A 26,417-nucleotide genomic window follows, 5' to 3' on the forward strand; every position below is an offset into this window, starting at 1 on the left:
GGAAGGAATGCTCAAGACCAGGGATAGTGGAAAGGAAAGAGGTAAAAGGACAAGAATTGAAAATTCTTGTTGTATAGCACAATTCTGTGACGAAATGGTCATGTGTCACAGACTAACTCAAGATGATAGTTCATTAAATGGGATGTGAAAAATGGGCAATAAACTAGTCCAAGTCTGCAAGAAGAGAAATATCAGGAATAGGATTCAATGGAACTTAAGTGTTTACAAAATATGAAGAATCAAAACTATTAACATTCTGAGGAGTAACAAAGCCATTGGATAGAGTGAGCAATATAACATTTCTGTATCAGTAAGGATAGAGAAAGCAATCATAAATGGTAAATTAATAATATGAATTTCCATTTGATATAATAGGTATTGGCTCATTGTGTTAGGATGGATCTGATAGAGTGACCTAACAGTCCTAGGAGTGCAATACTGACCGTATACCTCACAGCTCAGGACGTAACTTACTGCTGAGTAATACACACAAAATGCTGGAGGAACTCAGCAGATCAGGCAACACAGATGGAAATGAATAAACAGTCAATGTTTCGAGCTGAGACCCTTCTTCAGGACTGGAAAAGAAGGGGGAAGACACCAGAATAAAAGGAGCAATAGCTTAAGGGTGATAGATGAAGCCAGATGGGTGGGAAATGTAAAGGACTGAAGAAGGAATCTGTTAGAGGAGAGTGGACCATGGGTGAAAAGGAAGGAGGAGGGGAACCAGTGATCTGTAGAATCTCTTGTATTAACTCACTGCTGATCACATTAGTACATTGTTATACTAGAATGTAGAAAGGCCTTTAACCAACAAATAATTCCATCCACTTCACCTAATGGAAAGGGTACAGCAACCGAACCACAGCTAAATGCATTTATTATTAAATGGTAGTTTATTTCTTTTAACAAGACTTTTTTACTATAAGTGCTACTATAGATGTTCCTATAAACTATGCCAAGTCTTTAACGGGACACTTAGTAATGATTCTATTTCTACACTGCTATCACTCGCAGTGTGCCTTCTCACTCTTAACAGCAAATCTTTCTCACAGTCTTTCAAGATTGCTTTGAATCTTTATCTGCTTTGTTGATTTCGTTTCTGTTTTGATTGCTTAAAGAATGCAGGATATTTCAATATAGCAGCAATATGCAAAGTCCCCAATGAGGCATCTGGAGAAGTCTCAACTTCAACTTGTGTCACCTTGACTTGTTGCATGTAATTTGGGGAAAGTTCATCAGCTGCCACAATTCAAAGTAAATATACACCAATCAACTGGGTGCTGTATTTAGATGGAGTGGTAGTGTGCAATACCTGTACCAGCTTCTCTGCAATCTATCGATTCCTCCTCGAAACAGCCATATAGTCTGTAAGTATGTATCCTGAAAAAGAGAGGTTTGAGGCATACCAGATTCTCTCTTGAACCATCATGAGACAAACCAACTTAGAACTATCGTTCTCTTGGTTTATAATACTCAGAAGAGATATCGCTTTGTCTGACTGCGAAAGCTGGATTTGTGCTGTTGTTTATTGGGTGGATATCAATTTTATCCTGTGATAAAGTGTCACATCAACAGTGGTTTCCCTGGTGAAACCTGCAAAATCAAAGCACAATTGGCTGAACATTACACCAATGGACCAAATATGGATGGATGTCCCACCATGCAGTGCACTGTCATCATTACAGCGAATGTATTAGAGCACAATGTTTAATGTAGTCATTTTGGGTATGTGCAGCTGCTGCTAAGCAGCAATTGCTGAACTGGAAAGAAAAGAACAATATTTCAAAATTACATGGATATCCCAATGTTTCAAAAGCACAAAAACACTGCAGGTACAGGGAATCCGTAATAAACACAACATTTGAAATAGGCAGCGGGTCTAACCTTCTTCTTTTATGTCAGATTTGCATTAGTTGCAGATTTTGGCTTTTAAGTTCTTAGATCATTGATGTGACCTGTTAAAACTCTGTCCATTCAGAGATGTTGCATGACTAGCTGAGTATTAGCAGCATTTCCTGATCTCATTATGCCTCACACAGAACTACTCCAGGAATTGGTAAACTCCTGTCATGTGCCTTATAGAGCATGACTGTTGTTGCATTGCATAGTTACAGTCAGGACTGCTTCACGGTATTAAATATAAACAGAATATACTAGAAACACCCAGCAGGTCAGGTACCATCTATGGAGGGAGAAACGAAGTTCAGGTTAGCGACTTGAACAAAACTAGGAAAGTTAGATATAAGAAGCAGAAGCTAGGATGTAATGGATAGGACATAGGAGATATTTCTGATAGGACAAGTTTGGAGTCAAATTGGTAGTTACTAGACAGGTACTGTCTGTGAGAAAGTGGCTGAAAGGTACAATCTTAGAACAAATAGCCCCTCTGTTAACTATTCTGTACAGACTGCTGTCCTTAAAATAGTCATAAATCACTTATTGATTATGTCATACGGACGCGGCTGGGAATGGACCCATGTGCAAGAAACAGACACTGAAGGACTAGGGACGGAACTAGGATACAGGGTGAGAGCAAGGATATGGACACAAAAACCAGGAACCCGGAACAGGACTGGACAAGAGAACTAGGAGCCCGGGCTTGGACTCCGAGCCAGAGACTGGACAAGGACCCAGTGCCTAGGTCTTGCCTCTGGCTCGGACCCCAGAACTAGGCAAGGACGAGGCTGGAGTCTTCAGGCTTGACGCTAGAGACTAGAGGCGAGGCTTGGCAGGAGGCAGGAGGCTGGAGTCTTCAGGCTTGAGGCTAGAGACTAGAGGCGAGGCTTGGCAGGAGGCTAGAGTCTTCAGGATTGAGGCTAGAGACTAGAGGCGAGGCTTGGCAGGAGGCAGGAGGCTGGAGTCTTCAGGCTTGAGGCTAGAGACTAGAGGCGAGGCTTGGCAGGAGGCTAGAGTCTTCAGGATTGAGGCTAGAGACTAGAGGCGAGGCTTGGCAGGAGGCTGGAGTCTTCAGGCTTGAGGCTAGAGACTAGAGGTGAGGCTTGGCAGGAGGCAGGAGGCTGGAGTCTTCGGGCTTAAGGCTAGGACTAGAGGCGAGGCTTGGCAGGAGGATGGAGTCTTCAGGATTGAGGCTGGAGGCTAGAGACTAGAGGCGAGGCTTGGCAGGAGGTTGGAGTCTTCAGGCTTGAGGCTGGAGGCTAGAGACTAGAGGCGAGGCTTGGCAGGAGGCTGGCGTCTTAAGGCTAGAGACTTGAGGTGAGGCTTGGCAGGAGGCTAGAGGCTGGAGACTTGAGGTGAGGCTGGAGGCTGGAAGCAGGAGACTTGAGGCAAGGCGAGGCTGGAGGAAGGAGACTGGAAGCTCCTCCTGGGCAGGGCGCAGATCTCCACCCGATGGAGGCAAGGGACAGGAAGGGACAGAACCAGCTGCAGGTAACAGCAAGAGGGCCTGGCTTATCCAACGGAGGCAAAGGATAGGAAGGGACAGAACCAACCATAGGTAACGGCAATACGGCCTGGCTTACCCGACGGAAGCAAGGGACAGGAAGGGACAGAACCAACCGCTGGGTAATGGCAAGACGGCCTGACTTACCCTGCGGAGGCAAGGGACAGGAAGGGAGTTAGGTATGGGGTGGCTCCAGGACAAGACTGCAGGCGAGATGAGGCGAGAGTTACCAGCAAGGCAAGACAAGGCAAGGCTTCAGGCAATGCAAGGCGAAATGAGAACTTCAGGCGAGGCGAGAGTTACCGGCAAGACAAGGCAAGGCTTCAGGCGAGGAAACAGAGGGCAGAGGAAGGGATACAAGGAGTAAGGACAAGAACAATCCAGCCCCCACGCCCTGGTCTCTGAAGGTATTTATGCAGCCAGCCCCAACGAGCATCAGCTGCCTCAATTAGAACTCAACAATAACAGAAACAGGGTAGACAGGAAAACCTGGAGCAAGGGTCGATGGACCAGACCGTGAACGAGAATACGGACTTCATGGACCGGACCATGACCGATTAAGATTTTAGAAAATTGCTTTTATTTGCTAGACAACTTATTTCTTAGTTTCTGACTAATACCTGTTTGGCACACCAACCTCTCTATAGATTGTCCTATTTTACAGAGTCTGGCCCTATTTGACAGACACCAAAATATCAGACACCCTCTGTTCCACAGATTAAAGGCTCATATCCGATACTCGCTTAGATGATCAGTCTTACAGAGCTCTCCAATGAATTGGCTTGCCCTCAGATGTCAGAGGTTGGTGGTAGATGGATCATGTTCTGCCCGGTCAGTGACTAGTGCTGTTCCACAGGGATCTATTCTGGGACCCCTGATCTTTGTGATTTTTATAGATGACTTGGATGAGAAAATGGAAGAGTAGCTAAGTAAGTTTGCAGATGACACGAAGGTTGGTAGTGTTTTGGATAATGTAAGTGGTTGTTGTAGGTTACAACAGGGCATTGATAGGGTGAAAAGCTGGGCCGAGAAGTGACAAATGTAGTTCAATCCAAAGAAGTGTGAAGTGGAAAGCTGAAAGCAGAATACAGGGTTAACGGCAGGGCTCTAAGCAGTATGGAGCAGCAGCGAGATCTTGAGGTCTCTGTCCAGAGATCCCTCAAAGTTACTGCACATTGATAGGAAGGTTAAGAAAGTGTGTGGTGTGTTGACCTTCATTAGTCAGGAGATTGAGTTCAAGAGCCAGGAGGTAATATTACAGCTCTATAAATCTTTGGTTAGCCCACACATGGAGTATTGTGTTCAGTTCTGTTCACCTAATTATAGGAAGAGTGAAGGCTTTAGAGAAGGTGTAGAGGAGATATACCAGGATGCTGCCTGCTTCCTGGATTAGAGAGCATGTCTTATGAGGAAAGGTCAAGTGAGTTAGGGCTTTTCTCTTTGGAGAGAAGGAGGATGAGAGGTGACTTGAGAACGGAGTGTAAGATTATAAGAGACATGGATAGACTGGATAGCTAGCACCTTTTTTTCAGGGCAGCAATGGCTAATACAAGGGGGCATAATTTTAAGGTGATTGGAGGAAGGTATAGGGAGATTGTCAGAGGTAGGTGTTTTACAGAGAATGATGAGTGTATGGAACACGTTGTTGAGGGGTGTTGGTAGAGGGAAATTTAGGAGTCTCTTAGATAAGCGCATGGATGAATGAAAAATAGAGGTCGATGTGGGAGAGAAGCGTTAGATCAATCTTAAAGTAGATTAAAAGATCGGCAAAACATCATAGGCCAAAGGGCTCTGCTGCAGTGTTCTATGTTCTATGTGATATTAAATATATTCTTTACTTCTTTAACTTTTAAATAGAAACATAGAAAACCTACAGCACAATACAGGCTCTTTGGCCCACAATGCTGTACCGAACATGTACTTACTTAGAAATTACTTAAGGTTACCCATAGCCCTCTATTGTTCTGAGCTGCATGTACCTGTCCAGGAGTATCTAAAAAGACCCTATCGTATCTGTCTCCACCACTGTCAGCGGCAGCCCATTCTATGCACTCACCACTCTCTGCATAAAAAAAACTTACCCCTAACATCACTTCTGTACCTGCTTCCAAGCACCTTAAAACACTGCCCTCTCGTGTTAGCCATTTCAGCCCTGGGGAAAAGCCTCTGACTATCCACACGATCAATGCCTCTCATTATCTTATACACCTCTATTAGGTCACCTCTCATCCTCCGCCACTCCAAGGAGAAAAGGCCGTGTTCACTTAACCTATTCTCATAATGCATGCTCCCCAATCCAGGCAACATCCTTGTAAATCCCCTCTGCACCCTTTCTATAGTTTTCACATCCTTCCTGTAGTGAGGTGACCTGAACTGAGCACAGTACTCCAAGTGGGGCCTGACCAGAGTTCTATATAGCTGTAACATTACCTCTCAGCTCTTAAACTCAGTCCCATGGTTGAAGAAGGCCAATGCACCATATGCCTACTTAACCACAGAGTCAACCTGTGCAGTAGCTTTGAGTATCCTATGGACCCGGACCCGACGATCCCTCTGATTCTCCACACTATCAAGAGTCTTACCATTAATACTATATTCTACCATCATATTTGACCTACCAAAATGAACCACTTCATACTTACTGGGTTGAACTCCGTCTGCCACTTCTCAGCCCAATTTTGCATCTTATTGATGTCCCACTGTAACCTCTGACATCCCTCCACTCTACAACACCCCCAACCTTTGTGTCATCAGCAAATTTACTAACCCATCCCTCCACTTCCTCATCCAGGTCATTTATAAAAATCACAAAGAGAAATGGTCCCAGAACTGCTCCCTGATGCGCACTACTGGTCACTGACCTCCATGTAGAATATGACCTTTCTACAACCACTCTTTGCCTTCTGTGTGCGAGCCAATTCTGGATCCACAAGACAAAGGTCCCCTTGGATCCCATGCCTCCTTACTTTCTCAATAAGTCTTGCATGGGGTACTTATCAAATGCCTTGCTGAAGTCCATATACACTACATCTACTGCTCTACCTTCATCAATGTGTTTAGTCACATCCTCAAAAAATTCAATCAGGCTCATAAGGCATGATCTGCCTTTGACAAAGCTATGCTGACTATTCCTAATGATATTATGCCTCTCCAAATGTTCATAAATTCTGCCTCTCAGGATCTTTGCCATCAGCTTACCAACCAATGAAGTAAGACTCACTGGTTTATAATTTCCTGGGCTATCTCTACTCCCTTTCTTGAATAAGGAACAACATTTGCAACCCTCCAATCCTCCAGAACCTCTCCCATCCCTATTGATGATTTTAAATTGAGAAACTTTTAAATGTTTCTCAATTCTTCCTAAATGTTATTGACCACCAGTGATTTAGGAACTACGGACAAGGCGTCATACAGCACAAACGAAAGGTACCATAAGATCATCAGATATAGGAGCAGAATTAGGCCATTTGGCCCATCAAGTCTGCTACACCATTTCATCATGGCTGATCAATTTTTCTCTCAGCCCCCATCTCCTGTCTTTTCCCCGTAACCCTTCATGATCTGATCAATTAAGAATCTGTCAATCTCGACATAAAGATTTGGTCTCCAAAGCTGCCTGTGCAAAGAGTTCTGCAGATTCACCACTCTCTGGCTAAAGAAATCCTCCTCATCTCTGTTCTAAAAGGACGTCCCTCCATTCTGGGCTCTGTCCTCTGGTCTTAGACTCTCCCACCTTAGGAAACATCCTCTCCACATCCACTCTATGAGGCCTTTCATCATTTGATAGGTTTCAATGAGGTCACCCCTCATTCTCTGAACTCTAGAAAATACAGGCACAGAGCTAACAAACAGTCTTCATATGTCAAGCTATTCAATCGTGGAATCATTTTTGTGAACCTCCTTTGACTCCCCTTCAGTTTCAGCACATCCTTTCTAAGCTAAGGGGCCCAAAATTGCTCACAATACTCCAAGTGCAGCCTCAGCAGTGCTTTATAAAGTCTCAACATTACATCCTTGCCTTTATATTCTAGTGCTCTAGAAATGAATGCTGACATCACCTTTGCCTTCCTCACCACAGACTCAACCTGCAAATTAACCTTTATGGAGTCCTGCATAAGGACTCAATTCCCTTTGTGCCTCAGTTTTTTTGTGTTTTCTTTCCATTTAGAAAATAGTCAACCCTTTCATTTCTTCTACCAAAGTGCATCACCACACACTTCCCGGCACTGTATTCCATCCACCATTTTTTGCCCATTCACCTCATCTGTCTAATTCCTTCTGTAACCTTTCTACTTCCTCAAAACTCCTGCCTCTCCACCTATCTTTATATCATCTGCAAACTTTGCAACAAAGCCATCAATTCCATCACCCAAATCATTGATACATAAGGTAAAAAGAATCGGTCCCAACACAGACCCCTATGGAACATCACTAGCACCGGCAGCCAACCAGAAAAGACTCCCTTTATTCGCACTCTTTGCCTCCTACTAATTAGCCACTGATTTATCCATGCTAGAATCTTTCCTGTAACAAGCTTGTAGCTTGTTAAGCAGCCTCATTTGTGGCACCATGTCAAAGGTCTTCTGAAAAGCCAAATACACACAATTAACCAATTCTCCTTCATCAATCCTGCTTGTTATTTCTTCAAAAAATTCCAACAGATTTGTAAGGCAAGATTTTCCCTTGAGGAAACCACGCTGACTATTTTATCACGTGCCTCCAAGTACCCTGAGACCTCACCCTTAACAATCAACTCCAACATCTTTCCAACCACTGAGGTCAGACTAACTGGCCATAGTGTCCTCTCTCTCTTCTTGAAGAGCAGAGTGACATTTGCAATTTTCCATTCTTCCATAATCATTCCAGAATCTAGAGATTCTTGAAAGATCATTACTAATGCCTCCACGATCTGTTCAGCCACCTCTTTCAGAACCCTGGGCTGTACACCATCTAGTCCAGGTGACTTATCTACCTTCAGATCTTTCAGTTTTCCAAGAACCTTCTCTTTAGTTATGGTAGCCTCACACACTTCATCACCCCGACACCTAGTAGAACTTCCACCATATTGCTACTGTCTCTCACAGTGAAGACTGAAGCAAAATACTTATTCAGTTCATCCACCATTTCATTGTCCCCAGCATCATTTTCCAACAGTCCAATATCCACTATCGCCTAAATTCATACATATTCCAGCACAATCTAGACTATTATTCCATAGAAACTTCATAGAAGTATTGTCACAAAACAATTGCTACAGAATTTCGGATGTTAGGACGGTTGTTCACATACCTGCTCAGATGAACCCCTTTAAAGTGGAGTGAAAGCAGAAGTGGATAGGATATCATTACAGATTAAGGCAAGAGGTCCCAGGAACAGATATCCATGCAGGCAGAATGCACAAAGGACACTGACTCCCCAAGTCAGTGAATCTGAGTTCAACACCTAGAGTTTGTTGTCCAGTTATCAGTGAGCCCTGGGTCAATACTGAAGAGTGAAGCCCAAAAATCGATCTGCAGTAAAGGCTCAAGCTGTTGGTATGTGGGTTTGCTAGTCCATGAGTCTGGAGGCCCAGAGGCAGCCTGTCCTGGGGTTGAAGGATTATCTGTGTGTGTGAGTGGGTGGGTGTCAGGGAGGAAAGGGGCTTGTTTTGCTGTTGTTTTGGTTATTTCCTGTGTTGTTCTGCTGAAAGTTGTGGGCACACTATGTTAGCACCAGAATGCGTGGCAACACTTGCCACATTTCAGCACATTGCAGTTGTGTTGGTTGTTCAGGCACAGTGCATTTCACTGTATGTTTTGATGTACATATGATAAATAAATACATCTAAATCAAAGAGTACAAAGTAGCAATAGAAAGATAATGAAGAAACTTGTAGAGTTTGGATATTGAGCAGCTGAAGGTAGCTGCCAAAGTTTGAGATGGACAAGATGCTAGAAAATAAGGAGTAGAGAGAATTTGGACTGTTAGAGGACTGTTAAATTAAAAGAGATTGGTAAGGCTATGAAGGAATTTGAAAATAAAGACAGGAATTTTAAAAAGTAGGCAGGTTCCAGCTAATGCAATGGCACAGTAGCATAGCACCTGCAATGCAGGTTCAATTCCCACCACCGTCTGTAAGGAGTCTGTTTGTTCTCCCAACGACCACATGGGTTTCCTCCTACATTCCCATGGCGTACGGGTTAATAGGTTAATTAGTCATATGAGTGTAACTAGATTGTGTGGGCTCAATAGGCTGGAATGGCCTGTTACCATGCTGGGACTCTAAATCAATAAATGAAATAAATTCAAGCACAGAGCGAATGGGACATAGTACAAATTAATGTAGGAGTACTATAGATACTATATGCATGATGTCAATTTTGCAGCAAGTACTAGTGAAAGATTGTTTGAACAGCATTGAAGTATTTGAATCCAGAGGTAGTAAAAGCACATATGAAAGTCTCACCAGAAGCTGTTCCAAGGCAGAAACATGGGATAGTTCAACTTATTTTAAGAACATTAATAGCTGATGACAGGAACCAAATTAACACTAATATGCATTCAGTGTCCACATGCTGTTGACTTGCATAATCATTAATAAATTGTTAAAAACATATTAGATTGATAGTTTTATACTAAATTAGAAGTCTCCCAAATCTTTAGCAAAGTCCATACAACTTGGGAAGAAAATTTGTATAGAAGTTTATAGCCAAATCTATCCATCTAAGCATATTTATTATGAATTGAAATATTTCTAAGATTAGACTAATTAGTAAGTCATCGGATAAAACTATATAGTCTGCTAGTCTCAATTAACAACTGGCATCTTTTGTGGATCTAAAATAAATCAACGAATGACTAGGGTCTGGATTCAAACTTTGGTTGATAAATGTAACACCTTATGGCTATTTCCTCTGAAGAGTGATTCATGAAATCAGACTTACACTGATTTAATTGAATCTGGATCAGAATGTTGACAATAACTAGGGGACATTTTTGCAACATTAGTGAATTAAATACACTGTTGGAATTAGCATGCTGAGTATTAGAAGGGCCTTCTAGACATTTGAACTCTGATTGATCTTTATAGGGATTAACTTAATTTGGAAAAATTCCATTTTTGAGCAAACAGTAATTGTGTTTTTAATTGGAAAGGTCATTGACTACAAAGGTCACTGCATTGATCAGTCCAACCCCTAAGATGCTGTCCAGGTGAGACTAATATTTAGTTGCTTTGATCAATTAACTTCCTGAAAGGTATGACATTTAGCACCATACACATCTGTAATTCTGTTCATTCTCAGCCTCGTTTAGTTTAGGAACCATTTTTATTTGGCTTTAGCTGATTCATTTTAAAAGGCAAAGATATATTTAAACTCTTCCCAAAGCATTAAGTTCATATTTAAATACCATGCTTTAACTCCCACAGAACAAAATTTCTTCTACATTAGTGTCTGTAAGATCATTTATAGATTTTTCAGAGTTTTCTAACTATTGAAATACCAAAATCATAAATCTAGATATTGTAGATTTTTTAAAAATGTATTCAATGTAAAAGAAAGATTTTTAAAGGCTTGCTTGTTAGCTTACCATGTCCTGGATTACGAAAATCTGCTGTGGAATAAGAGGCATGACCACATTTTACTACTGATACCTTTGCTTTAATTTTGTTCATTCCTATCTTCACAATATTCCATTTAACTTGTAGCAGGAGGCAAGAATTACTGAAAATGTGGTAGGGTAGGAAAGACTTTAAAACCACCTGTTTTGGGAGAGAAGCTGGGGTTGGCCATTCAACCCTTGTGCCCGTCTCATAGTTGATCAACTTTTACTTCATTGGCACTTAACCTTATTATTTTCATTTCTATGGATTCTGTAAAAATCCAAAAAACTATTGATCTCTGCTTTGGATATACTCCATTAATGACCCTTCACAGCCCTTCTGAGTAAAAATTGCTTTGATGGACTTTCATTGAAATCCCTGTCATTTTATTCATACAATGTAACTAAGGGATTGAAACAGATGATTCCGTCTTTGTCATGACTATAGCTTATTCAACAACTGAAGGGGCCTAGTCAAATGTGATTCGATAGCACAGCACAGATACAGGGGAGTAGTTCAGTCTGTCAAAGCAGGTATTCGCCACCTGTGTATCCTCCTGCCTTCTGACCTAAACCACCCTTATTAAGACAAGTGTTGGTCTGTTCCTTTCCTCGAAGAATTTGATGGTGTTTGACTCTACAGTGATCACCTAGTAATTATGCTTTGAAATACCCAGGTTAAATTTTGTCATTGTCCTTTGCAACCTGATTCCAGGAATGCTACATGTTCAGTAAATTATTAGCACAATATGCACCTGATATTTATAAGACAGTAGTGATATAAAATGTGATTGATGTCAATTCTTTGATTTCATTTCTATACTATCTAACCTCTACACTGCCTTATTTGAAAATTCACACCCATATTCAGATGAGTACTTTCAGTATCTCATAATTATGCCATAAAATCATTGAAGATAGAGATAGAAGTAGGATCTGGGCAATGTAGATGTCAAAACAGCTCCTAACCAATTTCACCCAAAACTGAATGTAACTCAAACATTTAGCAGGTGAACAGCTTGTGAAAATTGCAAGGCTTGAAGACAGTGTAGTGGGCACATGGTCTCGAGGGACTTATATTGAGAAGGTGAAGATAAATCTGGCAGCACAGATGGAGTTTTTTCTTGTGGGGCTATGGATAAGCAGTCTTATTTCCTCTGATCCCATAGTACAGAGACTAACACTTGCTTTATATGACCTATATATTTTTTAGCTCATTAATCAACATCTTAGTAAAGTAACAGTTTAACTTATAGCTATGAATGAAATTTTTGACAATTTTTTATAACACCCACTAATTTTTCCACTATAACAAAACTGTTCCATTTTAATTGCCTTTCTGCTCAATTTCCATTAAGCAATGTTTCTCCAACTACTGCTCAATCCACAACTATAATTACAAATATAAAGATTTGATAGTGTGAGCAGTTTCCGATTTGGCAAAATGTATGTATTTCCGTTATAGTGGTTTCTCAGGACTATACTACACATATCCCAGGGCATGACATCCTTGATTTACATAGGAGTAATCTTTTGGAATTCTTGTTACGTCCTTCCATTCTGTTATATCAAATGATGCAAAGCATTTTATACATTTTTAGTGTGGAGTGTTTATATGACTCTTATTCCTTGTTTGGATATTTAGTCAGAAATCTTTCTATTAATTTTTCTATGCTTCAGTATAAATATGCAAAAAAATAAAAGGGAAACATTAATTTCTGACATGAATATTCTTGAAAGAAAGAACTTTGTGTCCCTTGATTAGCCATTTGTCTGGCATTAAAGGAAAATCAGAGGAAAATTTGCCACCGCTTGAAATAGTTATTACTTTTGTGATTATAAATGTTCAGTTAAACTTATTAATGTTTCTTTTGCAAAGTGTTTATGTTGATGTACTTGACCAGTTTGGATGATCAGTGAGCAAATTTTAACTATATGTCTAAACAACAAGGGAGTTGTTCATAACAAATTAAAGAACAAAGATTGAAGGTCAGAAGTATAAAATAGATTATTTGGGATTCAGAGATTAGTTGCCAAAATAGGGTTGTCCTACATTGATTAGGCTCTAATGATGCTATTGGTATCGAGCCAGATGTAGGACAAAATAGTAGATTAATAGTTCCATATCACACACAAAATTATATCCACCAATTATATGCCTCATGCAAAGTGTGAAAATTGGGTCATTGGTAATTGGTTTATTACTGTCACATGCACTGAATGGAAAAACTTTGTTTTGTATGCTAACCATACAGATCATTCCAAAATGTAAGTACATTGAGGTAGTTCACAGAGAAAGTCACTAACAGAATGCAAAATATAGTGTTACAGTTACTGATAAAGTGTAATGCAGACAGACAAATAGGTGTGAGGGCCATGATGAGGTACTTAGATTGAAAGATTAAGAGTTCTTCTTATCATACAAGAGATTAATTCTGTATAACAGTGGAATAGAAGACGTCCTTGAATCTGATGGTGTGTGTTTTCACGTCTTTGTATCTTTTGCCTGATGGAAGGGGATGGGGGTGAAGTAAGAATTACCAGGGTGGGAAGAGTTATGATTATGTCGGCTGCTTTCTAGAAGCAAGAGGAAGTGCAGCTAGAGTCAATGGAGAGAAAACTGGTCTTCTTTAGGGACTGAACTGTGTCCACAGCTTTCTCCAATTTCTTGTGGTCTTTGGCAGAGCAGTTGTAATACCAAGCTGTGATACATCCAGATAAGATGTTTTTTTATGGTGCTTCTGTAAAACTTGATTAGGATCAATGGGGATATGCAGGATTCCCTTTCCTTCCTGAGGAAATAGAGATGCTGGTGTGCTTTCTAAGCCGGGGCATCTACATGATTGGACCAGGACAAGCTTTTGGTGATCTTTACACCTAAGAAATTGAAGCTGTCAACCAACTTCACCTCAACATACATCAACGTTGCTGGTGAATGCAGCAGGTCAGGCAGCATCTCTAGGAAGAGGTACAGGACTGACGAAGGGTCTTGGCTCAAAACGTCGACTGTACCTCTTCCTAGAGATGCTGCCTGGCCTGTCGCATTCACCAGCAACTTTGATGTGTGTTGCTTGAATTTCCAGCATCTGCAGAATTCCTCGTGTCCACCTCAACATTATTGATATATTCAGAAGCATGTGCTCTGTGTACAGTTGGGGGTGTTAGCTTCTCGTTAATGCAAGGGGAAACTTGGATTACTGGATGATGAGCTTCAGGCTCAAATATGGCAACTCTCAAAGGATCAGAACCTTTACTTTTTCAACAAGAAAGGTTTTGCATCAGTTTAAATTATTCCACTTGAATGTAACCTCTAATTGTAAGCTATAGTTCTTCATGATCTACTATCAAGTGAATGTAAGCAGATTCTCTGATTTCTCTATTTCATTTGAGCTGCCAAGAGCCATTCCTATCCAAAATATGTTAAATTCATGAGGTATCTATTAAACCATCTTTGCCAAACTGTATTTCCCACAATAAGCATCTCTCAGCTATCTGAAGATGAATTTAATTTGGAGTAAATCAAGCAATGATATTAAGAAGCTACTTAAATCTACTAATCTATATTTAGAGTGAAGATGTGTATTCACTGTAGTTTGCTGGACTTCTTAATTATAATGCCCAGTGGATCAATGGAGTCCAACACTGCTTCAGACCAATAAGACGAAGAAATTGGGATATCAGCAATGTGCAGCATTACAAATACTGAAATCTATGTATATGCATATTCTCCTCCATTCTTACATATTTCATCGGGATATGCACTTTACATTCATTTTAAGGTTGTCAAAGTTCTTGAACCGAACTTTGAACTGTTTTGCACAGTGCATTCCAATGTATGTTAATAGTTGCAGAAAATGCAAGTAGAAACTTATACAACACAGTAAAGCTCAATTCATAATCACCATAGTCAAAGTTGACATAGGACACAGTGATGAATTTATTATCTGTTTTAATTGACAAGTGTATTTAATACAATTGAGACCACTGAGGATTTAGCATTTGGGAGTTATAAGTTGTTTGAAGAGATTTATTTGAATTGTCCTAGCCATTACACGGACAGCGTGATTTATGTTCTACAGTACATTGTTGCTCATTAGCACCAGCAAGGTTTTCATTTATAACCGTATTGTAGAATTATGTTAAATGTCCACAAGTGTAGAACAGTCTCACAAGGATATGCTACACTTTCTTGCCAAACAGTTACTGATAACTTTATAAGCTTCTAGATTTAGGTTATCTATCTTGAAAGTATGCACAGGCATATAAAAATAACTTGCTCATTTAAGCTTGTGGAACACCACATCTGGATTGCTTTGTTACCTTTAGGGACAGTTCATATTTATGATCAGCAAATTACCTCATCAAGCCATAATCTTCCCACTTGAACTAAGTTACCAAAGGGTCCGCTCAAGGGTCTCAGCCCGAAACGGTGACTGTACTTTTTTGCATAGATGCTGCCTAACCTGCTAAGTTCCTCCAGCATTTTGTGTGTGTTGCTTGGATTTCCACGTCTGCAGATTTTCTTTTGTTTGTTACCAAGACCATTTCAGCCATGGCACACTGCAGCATACAATGGTAACATCTGAGGGATTGCAGTCTAGAGATCAAATGTAAAGGCAAAATACATAGCTAATGGCAGGACCCTTTACAGTGTTGATATACAGAGAGATCTTTCGGTCCAAGTCCATAGCTCCCTGAAAGTAGCTGCACAAATCAATATGTTTGTAACAAAGGCCTATGGAATGTGTCAAGGTGTTGAGTTCAAGAGAAAGGAAATTATGTTGGAACTTTATATAAAACTCTGATTAGGCCATGTCTGGAGTATTATGTTCAATTGTAGTTGTAGCGTTATGGGAAGGATGTGGAGACTTTGGAGAGAGTGCCAAAGAGGCTTACCAGGATGCTATCTAGATTAGAGGGCATGTGCTACAAGGAGTTGCTTTCTCAGGAGTGTCAGAGGCTGAGGAGAAACGTCAGATAATTTTATAACATTATGAGACACATAGATAGACAGAGTTGACAGTTCTTACCTATTACCCAGGCCTGAAGTGTGTCTCTCTCCCTCTCTCCCTCTCTCTCTCTCCCTCTCTCCCTCCCTCTCCCTCTCTCTCTCTCTCTCTCTCTCTCTCTCTCTCTCTCTCTCTCTCTCTCTTTCTCCCCCTCCCCTCCCTCCCTCCCTCCCTCCCTCCATCCCATAGGATGATGATGGTTCCTTTCAGTCAGTTAGTGGGATTTGATATGTGCGTCCTGGAGTGGCTGTACAGGCCAATCCTTGACAGGCACCGCTTGCCACATACTTGGCAGGTGAGGCCTGGAGGGGCAACAGGGGCAGAAGCTCTGTTGTGGCGCTTCCTGTGCCTTTCCTCTGTTGCCTTGTTGAGCTTGTTCTCAGCAGCGTCCACACCTTTTCTGATGGTGTCCCTCCACTGTGAGCGATCTTGAGCCAGATCCTCCCATGTTGATGGGCCAATGTCAGCTTTCTTGAGGCTCTTGTGCAGAACATCCTTGTACCGTAGTCATTGGCCTCCTCGTTTTCAGGTACCACTGGACAGTTGGCCGTACAAGATGTCCTTGGATAGTCTTCCATTAGGCATTCTGACAACATTTCCTGCCCAGTGCAGTTGGGCTGACATCACCAAGGTTGAAACTGCTGGCATTCTGGCTTGAGAGAGGACCTCGGAATTGGAGACCTTGTCTCGCCAGGTGATCTTCATCAGAGAACATAGGTGACACTGCTGCAGTTGGTCAAGCTGGCATAAGTGTCTCTGATATGGGCACCATGTCTCACATCCATATAACAAGGTTGATATACCTGTATACCTTGCAGTTGGTGGCCAACCTGATGTTCTGTGACCAAACTCGATCTTTCAGCTGACCAAAGGCAAAGCAGGCTTTTCTGGTTCTTGACTCAATCTCTACATCCGGAGAAGCTGAGGATGTTATTATGCTGCCCAGGTAGCAAAACTTGTTGACAGCATTGAGACGAGTGTCATCAATGAGGACAGTTGGTTCTTCGTAGCTTGAGCCAGGAGCCGGTTGGTACAAAACTTTCAGCTTTTTCAAGCTGATTGTCAGTCTGAAGCTTTTGGCTGCACTGGCAAAGTGATTGGTGATCTCCTGTAAGTCTTTGAGAGAGAGTGGGCAACCAGTGCACGGTCATCAGCAAACTGTAGCTCATGAGCCACAATGTCCCTGACTTTTGTTTTTTCTTTCAATCTTGCGAGGTTGAGGAGCCCGCCATCAGCCCTCGTTTGTCGAAAGACCCCTGACTTCAGGTCTGATGTGGCATCCTGAAGAACAGCAGCGAAGAATAGTCCAAACAGAGTAGGAGCCAGAACACAACCTTGTTTTACACTGTTGCTGATGGAAAATGGGTCTGACAACTCACCACACATATTGATGCGGCCTTCCATGCCTTCATGGAACTGACGGATGATGTTTGGTTAGGCGTGGGGGGGCAACTGAATTTTGGTAGGAGCTTCCACAGGCCATCTCTACCAACAGTGTCAAACGCTTTGGTTGGATCAACAAATGTGACATAGAGACTTCTCTGCTGCTCAACACATTTCTCTTGGAGCTGTCTCAGTGAAAAGATCATGTCCAATGTACTACGGCCTGTTCGAAAACCACACTGGCTTTCTGGAAGAATGTTGTCACTGATGTTGGACATCAAGCGTCTAAGGATGATCTTCGCGAGGCACTTTCCCGCAACTGACAGAAGAGAGATGCCACAGTAATTGTTGCAGTCTCTCTTGTCTCCCTTGTTCTTGAGATGGTCATGACTGATGCGTCTTTGAAGTCTTGTGGTAGTTCTGCAGCTCCCCACAATTTTGTGAACAGCTGGTGCAGGCATGATGTCAGTGTGTTACCATCCTACTGATAGATCTTGGCTGTGATACCGTCAGGCCCTGGTGCTTTGTTGGGTTTTAGCTTTGGTGGCTTTGATTACCTCGTAAAGAGTAGGGGGAGCATCTAGCTTGAACAATATGGGTCGAGGGTGTACTCTGCCCATTGCTTCGTCGGTGATGGTTCCTGGTCTGTTCAGCAGCTCGTGGAAGTGTTCTTGCCATCTTTTCATATGCTCTGACTTCTCAGTGAAGATGAATGTACATCCTTGCTCAGGAGTTGTGAGGTGCCTTGTTTTGATGGACCATACACAACCTTGATTGCTTCATAGAAGCTTCTTGAGTCATTACAGTCAGCGAAGGCTTGTAGCTCCTTGGCCTTGTTTGCGCACCACTGGTCTTTCATAGCTCTGAGCTGCCTCTGCAAAGTTGAGTTTGCACTCAAAAAGGAATGTTTTTTGGAACTTGAGCTTGGGTGTGGAAGAAGAGCCTGGTGTGCAGCTGCCTTAGCTCTTAGAAGCTCTCGCACAGATTGGTTGCTCTCATCAAACCAGTCCTGATGCTTGCGCTCAACTTTCCCCAAGGTGTCCTGGGCAGCGCTGTAGACCATTTCTTTGAAGTTGTTCCAGTGCTCAGTAATATCGTCTGGTGGATTCTCAACCAGTCTGCTAAGAGCAGTTTCCATAAAGGATTTCAGGGCATCAGCACACTCGTGATGTTTCAGTTTGGTGGTGTTCAGCTTTTTGGGTGGTTTGGCAGCATTCAGTCTGCGTGGAGGTTTGATCGATAGACATAGATCCGACCACACCATTTGATGATCAGTTGAGCACTCAGCTCCACGCTTAACTCTGGTGATACAAAAGTCAGAGATGTCTCATTGTTGGGTGATGACATAATCAATGAGATGCCGGCTTTTAGATCGTGGATGCATCCATGTGCATTTGAGCTTGTCTGGCAATCTGAGCAGTGTGTTGGTAATGCACAGTTTGAATTCCGTGCATATCGAGAGGAGCAGTAGACCATTACCGTTACTGTTGCCAACCCCTTGGCGTCCAATCACACCAGGCCACACAGTGGACTCCTTGCCAACCCGAGCATTAAAGTCTCCCAGCAACAGCAGCTTATCGGAAGTTGCCTGTTACATTGATAGCTAGGCGGGCCATTTTGTTGAAGTGAAAGGATACATCAGCTCCCACTTTGTCACAATGGTTCTCTCAGGTGATGCTATGTCTTCGCTTGGAGAAAATTAGAAGTCAAACCTTTGAACCTTTACCTGATTTTGAGAAAAATGGGGTTCATTTGCTCGTTATTGTCATTTGAGTTAATTGATAGATTTCCTCCACAATCTAATTGTAAATCTTTGGTATTTTTTTTCTTCTTGCTGGTGATTTGATGTTTATCTTTAGAAGCTTTTTGTATGACGTGTGGCTCCGGGTTGTATACCTAATGGGGTTTTTTTTCCCACTTTTTTCTGCTTAGTAGGTTTTCTTATTATCACCAAAAATTTTTCAATCCTTAAAATAATGTTTTTTTTCCCTTGAGACATTGTAAGTGTTGTTTACTTCGATGTACTCGTTACTTTTGAGTAATATAATAATAATAATAAAAAGATTTGAAAAGGAAGTTGCCACACTACTGATGGTGGTTTTCAGCTCACTGTAGAATGCCTCCTTGACTTCACTGGGATTAGTCAGAGTTGGGGCGTAAACATTGACCATGGTGAGGTGGCGTTTTCCTTGCAAAGGTGTGCGCAAGTTCTAGATTTGGTCATTTACAGCAACAGGCAGGGTTGGTAGCTTTGTTGTGAGGCAGTTCTTGATAGCCAAGCACACACCAGATTCTCTTCGTTCTTCTTCGGGCCTGCCAGACCAGAAGAATATGTACCCGCCTTTCTCTTCACGATGCACTCCCTCTCCAGCGAGCCGGGACTTCTGGAGAGCCGCAATGTCCACTCTGTAGTCCTTGAGCACACGAGCAACAAGTGCAGTGCATCTCTCCAGGCGATCTGAGTTAACATTGTCAACAGAGTTCATGAGGCAACGATCAGATTCTGCTTGTGATTCTTACCGCTAGAGTTGGACGATCTGCCAGCCGTGGCAGACTGGCCAAGTTGGTGTGAGCGGACTTTGTTTGAGCCACCTTTTCTAGGCCCTTCCCTAATTATAGGGTGAGCAGTGCCTCCATAAACAGGGCTGCTCAGACTCAGAGGGTGCTGCCTCACTGGATCTCCGCTCTGTAATCCATGTGCGAGCACTCTCCCCCTGCCGCCTACATGCAGACTTGTGACTACGGCTCCCAGCTGGTCAAACCTACCACTTCGCCACTTGTCCGTCGCTACAGGACTTGGGTGTGTTGAAGATACCCTACTCCTCAGAAAGGAACATAGTGTGTGCGTGAGTGGATTTTAGGTGAGTAGGGGGTTGCACAGGTCCAGACCCACCCTCTCGACATCCCCTCCTGGATCCAATAGCACGGTGGGGTCCAAGACAGCTGGGGGAAGTTCTGTTGCAGTGAATGGCCAGACCAAACTTCGATGCAAGGGGTGCCCTTTCCATGCTTCACGGCACGTGTTTGCTAGATGGCCATTGACCCTACAAGAGGGTTCATCCACCCTTTGACAGGTCTTTTTTTTCATCCTGCAGGGTGACTAGCAACCCTCCTCACCAGGCAAGCCTGTTGGGGGAGCCAGTTTAGTCGCCGACCACCCGACCATGCGACAGGTAGTACTGGGTTACATGGTACCAGCAGCACTCGATGAGTGACCTGACGTATCTAATAGTAGAGGCCATGCATTTAAACTGAGATGGGAAAGGTTCAAAGGAAATGTGTGGAGCAAGTTTATTTTCTTACACAAGTAGTGGGTGTCTGGAGTGTGTTGCCAGGGTTGTTGCTGGAGGCAGGTACAATAAAGATAGATATAATTTAAGAGATTCATGGATTGGCACGTGAATGTGCATAGATGTAGAGATATGGACCATGTGCAGGCAGAAGGGATTAGGTGTTATTAGCTTAATTAGTTCTGCACAACATTTTGGGCTGAAGGGCTGGTTCCTGAGCTGTAATATTCCATGTTCTGGGTTATTTAATTATCAGCTAACTCCCAGGCTTGCATAATGTGTTTTTAGCTTCTTTGTGAACGATCAATGAAGGCTGCAGGCTTCTTCCAGAAGCTGCATGAAGCCAAACAATGATATTATTAGTTGTGACTCACTTGGTCATTTTCCTGGTGATTGCTAATTGTCTGTGGAAGAAAAATCACTAACATGATCTATAGGCTGCAAAGTGGGTTTTTTATGCTACTTGCAGAAAAATTAAACTACATAAATGGATCCTGTTTTTAAGACATTGAAATTGGTCAAGTATCTAAAAATGTAATCTGTCAGGATGATTTATTCTGCCACGTAGACCCTTTCCAAGAGTATTATAGGACCTGTGGAGTTGGAGGAGCACTTTCATTTTTGCAAAGGGATTTTCCTGTACAACTTGAGTACTTGTATTTCCACAGTGAAATTGATGTACTTTTTTGTCCTGAAAAACAGGCAGTAATGCATAATTTCTATAGCAGTGTCATTTTAAGAACTCTCTTTCTGGATTCGTTTCTCATCAATATAAACATGTAGGTTTGAAATCTTGGCCAAACTTTTGTTACACATTACTGGTCCTTTAGTTAGATATATTTGGTAATTAATAATTAATCTTTTTATTATGTTAAGATGATCTGAGTTCTCCTAAAAATTAAATTAATTTATTTTGGAGCATCATATTTCTCATCAAAGATCTGTAAAACAGGATTTGAAAAGTCGTCCTCCATCCCCACAAACTAAAAGATTCTCAATCAACAAAATTCTAGCCTACTTCATTCACAGAGAATTTATAGCACAAAAATAAGCCATTGGCCCAAGTAGACATAACCAGCTCACTCTTATCTACATCAAGAGTAATTTCCCAGTATAATACAATCTTTTGAACAATATTTTCCACTAATCATTTGTTAACTTTAGTTTGGTAAACTTCCATTTGGTTTTCAGCAGAATGTTTTGGTTAAACAAATGATTGTTGCATTACATATTTTGTGAAATAGTATATTGAATTTGATGTTAAGAGCAAGTTAGTCTTGAGCTTTAACACCAAACTAATTGTCCTGTTACAGGGAACAGATGATAATTTCACATCAAAATAGGATTGAGCAACTACAAGAAAGCTTTAGACAGAATTTAAGAAATGAAGAAAGCTGGAGAGAAAAAGTAAGGACTTTGCTAGATTTTTTTTCCCAATATTTGTATTGTCACAATATAAATGTTTTGACATGATTTTTTTGGTTCCTTTCTCAAACCAAAAATAAAGATTTAGCTTTATTTGTCACATGAACTTAATAAATGTAGTTATTGAATGTACTTGATATATACATAGAAACATCAAAACAAACAATGAAATGCATTATCTGTGTCTACAACCCGCAAATGTCACCGTGCTTCCAGCACCATCAGAGTATGCCTATAACTTATTAATCCTAAACAATGCATCTTAAGAATGTAGGAGGAAATTAGAGTTTTCGGAGGAAACCCACGGAGAGTTTGCATAAATTCCTTAGAGTCAGCGGTGTGAATTATGGTAACCACTATGCTACCATACCAAGTGGTCTAAAATATCTATAATTCAACTGAAGCTCAATTTATTTTTGAGTGTAGACATCCAGCTGAGCCAACTTGAGAGCAAGGAGAGCATAACCAGAAGCGTCCCATTCAGGGTATAAGAACCAGCTCTGTAATACCAGATTTTTTCCATTCTCATTTTGATAGTAACCTTTACAAAAGGCTTGGCTAATTGATATATTTCTCTTCCTGACTGCCACCTTTTGTGTGTCACGCTCCCATGGAGTCAGAGCTTAAAAGAAGTGAGCAGGGGCACTTGACACATTTTGCATACCACAATCTTGAGGAGTCATTGGATTGTGTAGAGGGAGAGAGGGTTTAAAAGAAGTGAGTGGGGGCAACCAGTGCATTTTGCATGCCGCGATCCTGAGGAGTCATCGAATTTCCTGGTGAGAGAGAGAGTTTGAAGGAAGCGAGTGGAGGCATGCGGCACACTTTGAGTGCCGTAGTGCCTGAAGAGACATTGGATTGTGCAGAATTAGCCACTTGGCAAGGGCAAATAAAAAGAAGTTAGGTTTCAGCAGAGCGGCCATTGTATGAGTGGACCAGTGTTAGAGTGGAGAATTGAGGCTTTGGTGAGAGAGGCAAAGGCTGTAGGTAGATTTTCTTTCCATTGTTTATTCTTTCTTTCTCTCTTATTGCACATTTAGAGCAATGGAGATGCCAGATAGGACACTGGATTTCTCCTCCTGCAGAATGTGGGAAGACAGAGAAACCTCCAGTGTCACTACTATACCTGCAAGAATTATATCTAGCTGCAGCTTCTTAACAGACTTTGTTAAGTAGTTGGAGCTGGAACTGGATCATTTGGGAGATTGGGGGGTTGGAGGAGGAGGGGGTTGATAGACAGGACATACAGGGGGATAGTTGCATCCAAGATGCTGGACGCAGGTAACTGGGTGACCATCAGGAGGTGGAAGCCAGTGCAGGAAACCCCAGTGGTCAATCCCCTCCGATATATTACTTTGGATACTGTTTTGTGGGATGACCTAGCAGAGGAAAACCACAGCGGTCAAGTCTCTGGCACTGAGTCTAGCTCTGTGGCCCAGAAGGAAAGAGGGTGAAGAGGCAAGCTGTGGTAATAGAATATTCATTGATTAGGGTAACAGAAAGGAAGTTCTGTGGACAAGAATGAGATTCCCGGATTGTTTGTTGCATCCTGGATGCCAGGGTCAGGGACATCTCAGGTCGAGTCCACAGCATTGTTAACTGGGAGGCTGAGCAGCCAGAGGTTGTGATCCAGGACAGTACCAGTGACATGGGAGGATGGGGGGACTGGGTCCTGCAAAGTGAGTTCAAGGAGTTGGGTACTAACTTAAAGGACAGGACCCCTGGACTGTGATCTCATGATTGCAACTTGGGCCACATACTAGTGAAGCCAGAAACAGGAAGATCATACAGTTTAACACATGACTAAGAAGTTGGTGCAGGAAGGAGGGCTTCATATTTTTTGGATCATTGGGCTCTCATCCAGGGAAGGTGGGACCTGTACAGAAGGGATGGTTTGCACTTGAACTGGAGGGGGACTAATATCCTAGGGGAAACATTTTCTAGTGATGTACAGGGGGATGGGGGTTTTAAACTAGAGTTGCAGGGGGATAGGAACCAGAACACCAAAACATAAAGTGGAGTGGTTATGGGAGAAAGATATTGTTAAGCCTACATGCAAGGTGAGAAATCAAAAGGCTGAGCATAGTGGGACTAATGTTCTGAGCTGCATATATTTCAGTGCAAGGAGCACAGTAGTAAAGGCGCATGAGCTTAGGACATGGATCAGCATGCTGAATTATGATATTATAGCCATTAGCGAGACTTGGTTGCAGGAGGGGTAGGACTGGCAGCTCAGTGTTCTGGGGTTCCATTGTTTTAGGTGTGTTACTGCGGGAGGGATTAAAGGGGCAGTGCTGGTATTACTAATGAGGGAAAATGTCATAGAAACATTGAAACATAGAAAACCTACAGCACAATATAGGCCCTTCGGCCCACAATGCTGTGCTGAACATGTACTTACATGTCATGGCAATACTCAGGACAGGCTTGATAGCTTGTCTAATGAGTCTTTATGAGTAGAAATGAGGAATAAGAAAGGTATGACCACATTAATAGGATTATATTATAGACCACCCAGCTATCTGCGGGGTTTAGAGGAGCAAACTTGTAGAGAGGTTGCAGACTGTTGCAAGAAACATAAGGTAGTGATAGTAGGTGATTTTAACTTTCCACGTATTGACTGAGACTCCTATACTGTAAATGGCTGGATGGCAAAGAGTTTGTCAAATGTGTTCAGGAAAGTTTCCTTATTCAGTACATAGAAGTCTCAAATACAGAGAGTGTGATACTAGATCTCCTATTAGGGACAGGGAAGATGACAGAAGTTTGAGTAGGGGAACACTTTGCATCTCGTGATCATAATGTCATTAATTTCAAGGTAATTATGGAAATGGAGAGGTCTGGTCCTCAGGTTGAGATTCTCATTTAGTTAGGAGGGATAAATTTATAGGGCTTGAGAAGGTGTTCCCTCGGACCCTGTGGGAGGCTAATGCAGAAACTGAAGGGGCCCTAGCCACGGGTGAGATGTCAGAGTTATTCCGTTGTTTAAGAAAGGCTCTATGAAAAGGACAGGAAATTATAGACTGATGAGCTTGACATCAGTAGTGGAAAAGTTATTGGAAGGAATTATAAGGGACCAGATATATACAGTAGGTATTTGGATAGACAGGGACTGATTAGAAGAAGAAGAAGAATATCTTTATTGTCATTGTCGTGGAGCAATGAAACACAGTTTAGCAGCTCAATGTTTTGCAGCACGACAAAGAATATATACATAAAATAAACTCTAAAACCTCAGGAGTGCAGTCCAAAATTAATAATATATGGATGGGGGGTAGGACTATTGCACACCTGCCATTTCTGGAAGTGTGATGCATTTAGCTGCCGCCGTCTTAGGAGGGGAGCAGGAGAAGGGAAGGGGGTGTTATACATTCCACTGCTTGTGGGTAGAAGCTGTTAAGGAGTCTCTTTGTTTTTGTCCCTAATGCTTTGTATCTCTTCCCAGAAGGTAGAGGGGAAAACAGGTGATGTCCAGGACGAGTGGGATCCTTTGAAATACAAGTAGCCTTCTTTTGAAGTCTGCCAGTATAAATGTCTCTGAGGGAGGGTAATGTTGTGCCAATAACCCGCTCTGCTACCCTCACCACCCACTGCAAGTCCTTCCTGTTCTGTTCTGTGCAGCTGGCAAACCACACTGCACAGCAATACGTCAGGAGGCTCTCTATAGTTGTCCGATAGAAGTTGATCAGCAGGTGATGAGGGAGGAGAGCGTGCTTTAGCTTCCTTAGGAAGTAGAGCCTCTATTGGGCCTTCCCCACCTGATAAGAGATATGGGCAGTCCGGGTGAGGTCAGCCGAGATGTGGACACCGAGGAACTTGAAACTCTCTACTCTCTCCACCTCTTTCCCGTACATGTGCAGAGCAGAGTGCTCGACACGCTTTGATTTCCTGAAGTCTACTATCAGCTCCTTGGTTTTTGTGATGTTCAAGTCCAGGTTATTATGACAACACCATTTTGTCAAATGCTGTACCTCCTGCCTATAGGCTGTCTCATCACAGTCTGATATGATACCTATTAGGGTGGTATCGTCAGCAAATTCGACCATGGTGTTGGTGGAGTGAATGGTAGAGCAGTCATGGGTGAAAAGAGAATAGAGGATGGGGCTGAGAACATACCCCTGTGGTGTACCGGTGTTCAGGATGAGAGTAGATGATGTGTGTTCTCCCTCCTGACACTTTGGGGTCTGTTACCCAGAAAATCCAGTATCCATGAGCACAGTGAACTGCCAAGGCCCAGGTTGCTCAATTTCTGCACTAGTTTGGAGGAGATGACTGTATTAAAAGCTGAGCTGAGTCCACAAACAGCATTCTTACATAGGTGTTATC

The 26,417-nt window shown here is 42.2% G+C and overlaps 1 protein-coding gene across 1 annotated transcript in view; it reads left to right on the top strand.

Moving 5' to 3' along the window:
- Nucleotides 1–26,417, top strand: part of lekr1 (leucine, glutamate and lysine rich 1) — a 162,178-nt gene that overhangs the window by 101,166 nt on the left and 34,595 nt on the right. Inside the window, exon 9 of the mRNA XM_063047290.1 lies at nucleotides 21,980–22,073. Within this exon, the coding sequence (XP_062903360.1) occupies nucleotides 21,980–22,073 (94 nt within the window). The remainder of the gene's footprint in view (nucleotides 1–21,979; nucleotides 22,074–26,417) is intronic.

The sequence above is a fragment of the Mobula hypostoma genome, chromosome 4 (assembly GCF_963921235.1).
Source record: "Mobula hypostoma chromosome 4, sMobHyp1.1, whole genome shotgun sequence".
In the NCBI taxonomy this organism is placed as follows: Eukaryota; Metazoa; Chordata; class Chondrichthyes; order Myliobatiformes; family Myliobatidae; genus Mobula; species Mobula hypostoma.